The sequence below is a fragment of the Penaeus japonicus genome, unplaced genomic scaffold (assembly GCF_977035675.1).
Source record: "Penaeus japonicus unplaced genomic scaffold, GWHDUDI00000001_assembly GWHDUDI00000020, whole genome shotgun sequence".
In the NCBI taxonomy this organism is placed as follows: domain Eukaryota; kingdom Metazoa; phylum Arthropoda; class Malacostraca; order Decapoda; family Penaeidae; genus Penaeus; species Penaeus japonicus.
Window position 1 is genome coordinate 30,985,354 of NW_028234422.1, and position 2,500 is coordinate 30,987,853.

General features: G+C 34.4%; 1 protein-coding gene across 1 annotated transcript in view; it reads left to right on the plus strand.

Moving 5' to 3' along the window:
* Positions 1-2,023, plus strand: part of LOC122249290 (urea transporter 1) — an 18,140-nt gene extending 16,117 nt beyond the window's left edge. Inside the window, exon 10 of the mRNA XM_043010021.2 lies at positions 48-2,023. Coding sequence (XP_042865955.1) covers positions 48-101 — 54 coding nt within the window. The 3' untranslated portion in view covers positions 102-2,023. The remainder of the gene's footprint in view (positions 1-47) is intronic.
* Positions 2,024-2,500: the final 477 nt, after the last annotated feature.

A 2,500-nucleotide genomic window follows, 5' to 3' on the forward strand; every position in this document is an offset into this window, starting at 1 on the left:
CCCAACTGAACCCCAGACAGTTCCATGACGCAATCTCTCGTCGACAGATCGCCCGTGATTTACCTGAGACAGAAGAACCACTGCAAACCATCGTGAAATAGCTGCCCTTGCGGAGGTCGTGTCACTATTTCAGGGTCTTGGTATCGTCTATGTGTATTGGATGAATGGTTGATCCTTGTGTGTTGTTCTTGTTGTTAGTAGGAGTTGTGTATTGTCGTTATGGTAATAGAGATCGTTCTTATTGTTATTTTGAATGTTTGTTTTTGGTATCAAAATTAGTGTTATTATTGTCATTATTATTATTGTTTTGTTGTTATTATCATTATCATTACTGATGTTATTATCATTATTTTATTATCGGTTATTATTTTCAATATCTTTATCATTATAATTATCGTAATCATTGTCATCACAATCTTTATATTATTATTGATACTATAATCATGATTATTATCTTTCCAAGTTCAAATCGCTCTTTACTTTTCTTGGCATACGATTTTCCATAAGACGTGTTGAATAATTTCTTATCAGGAGAAAAGGTTCCATGCTATGTGAAGTTCGCATGACATGGTACTACAGAGACACGGTAGAATGTGGCATGCAGTGATGTGAACAAAATAATCAAAATTAATAAATTGTGTACAAAGATGAAATGAAACACGTCCACAAAAAATACGGGAAATATTAAATGGGGTTAGACTATTCTCCTTCGTAAAAAGCTTTTTTTTTATTATTTTCGTTTCTTTTCTTTTTTAATACTACAGATTGTCGGTTTCAGTTTTAATACGTTACAAAATTTTCTTTAAGAGGCCAGTAGTAAGATAAATACTTCCTATAGGGAACCATTAACAACGAAAGAAAAGTGTAAGGTAAGTTTATTATGAAATATGGAGCTCTTAAATCTATCTGCATGAGTGTATTACATTTCTTAATTGACAATGCACTGCAGAGGAGTGTGATCTCAATTATTCTCAAGTGAGGGAGTTTAGTTGCTGGTGTTGGTAGGTCGCCATGTTGGTTCCTTATTCGAGCCATGATTTGCCATGTGGAAATCATGTTTCATGGCTATCGACCTGCTTGACGGGAACGGCACAGCAAAGTATGCTTAATGCCGACTGGCGACTGTCGGTGAGGTGCTGGTTCAGTGTAGTAATGGCAATCCAGCAATGGTGATATCATTGGATCATATTTTGTCGGTCCGTATCGGTGAAGTGACAGGTAGTGTGTATCACCCCCTAATGGTTCATTTATTAACGTGGTTGTTTAATCTCAACATTAGAGCTCATCATATAAACATTGAATGCAGGCGTACATTGACAGAGAGCTGATAGGAAAACAGAGAGAACACATATATGCTCAGACGAACATTTACAAGTATGAATTTAAAATAAAGGTCACTGTTTAACATGCAAAGGTATATAATCTATACATGCTAAGAAGTCCTGCACAAGTGTACGATTGGATTATACACAACCTATACAAGAATCATGAGGAAAATTGTTCATGTATATGGTATACATGGACTTTACTCATGACGGATAGGTAAATGCTGTGGCCATTTAAAAAAAAATGATAATAATTGCTGGTATATACTTGGAAAATGAGTAAGTAAAGTGGCATTTGCTTCACATCTGTGTATAGTATCCTTCATACTCAAACACTCGCACATGAAACCCTTCCCTTACACCCCGTATGTACACATATACATACAAGCACAAGCAGCACATCCAACCATTAACACGAAAGCGGTATGATAAATAACAAAAAAAAACTTATCCTCAAATAAAGGATGAAAATGGAAGAAAATCGAAGTCTGTATTATTAATTATGATTCAGAAATTTATATTGTAGTATAAGATGTAAGATGAACTGATAATTGGTAAGTATTAATAAAACAGATAAATATCTAAACTCACTATGTTTTGGTGATTCTACCAATAACTGTGGATGCTTCATTATAATGAATCATTATTTTTGGTAATCTTGTCGTTCATTATTTTCTAATAAAGAACATAGATATTAAGATACTCTAGTTTAATTCCTTCTTCTATTTCTCCGCCGTATTTTTCCCGCTCAAACAGGCTTTGGATTTTTCAAATTTTGTCTGGGAACGTCAGTATCAGCCGAGCATTCCTGACACTATCTTGTGTACATTAGTATGACTAAAATAAGAAGTAATTCGTCTGTACTGTGACGCAAATGCTATGTATCCCTGAAGTGTTTTGAACAAAAAGGTTTTCATTATTGTTGCGATTTGAAACACGATTCGAACCCCAGTCTAAACCTTCGATTCGAACGACGAAGGATTTTCAGGACTTTAGAGTGAATGTTGTATTTAAGATCTGAATTGCACAATTGTTCAATGTACATTAAATATTTCAAACAACAATTCTTTGAATGAATACCTCAATTAAGTGCACGTGCTTATGGTATAGGATTTGTAATCCTCGGAAAGTGAAGGGCAATAAAAATCCAAGGTTGAATGAAACTTGTGTCTAAA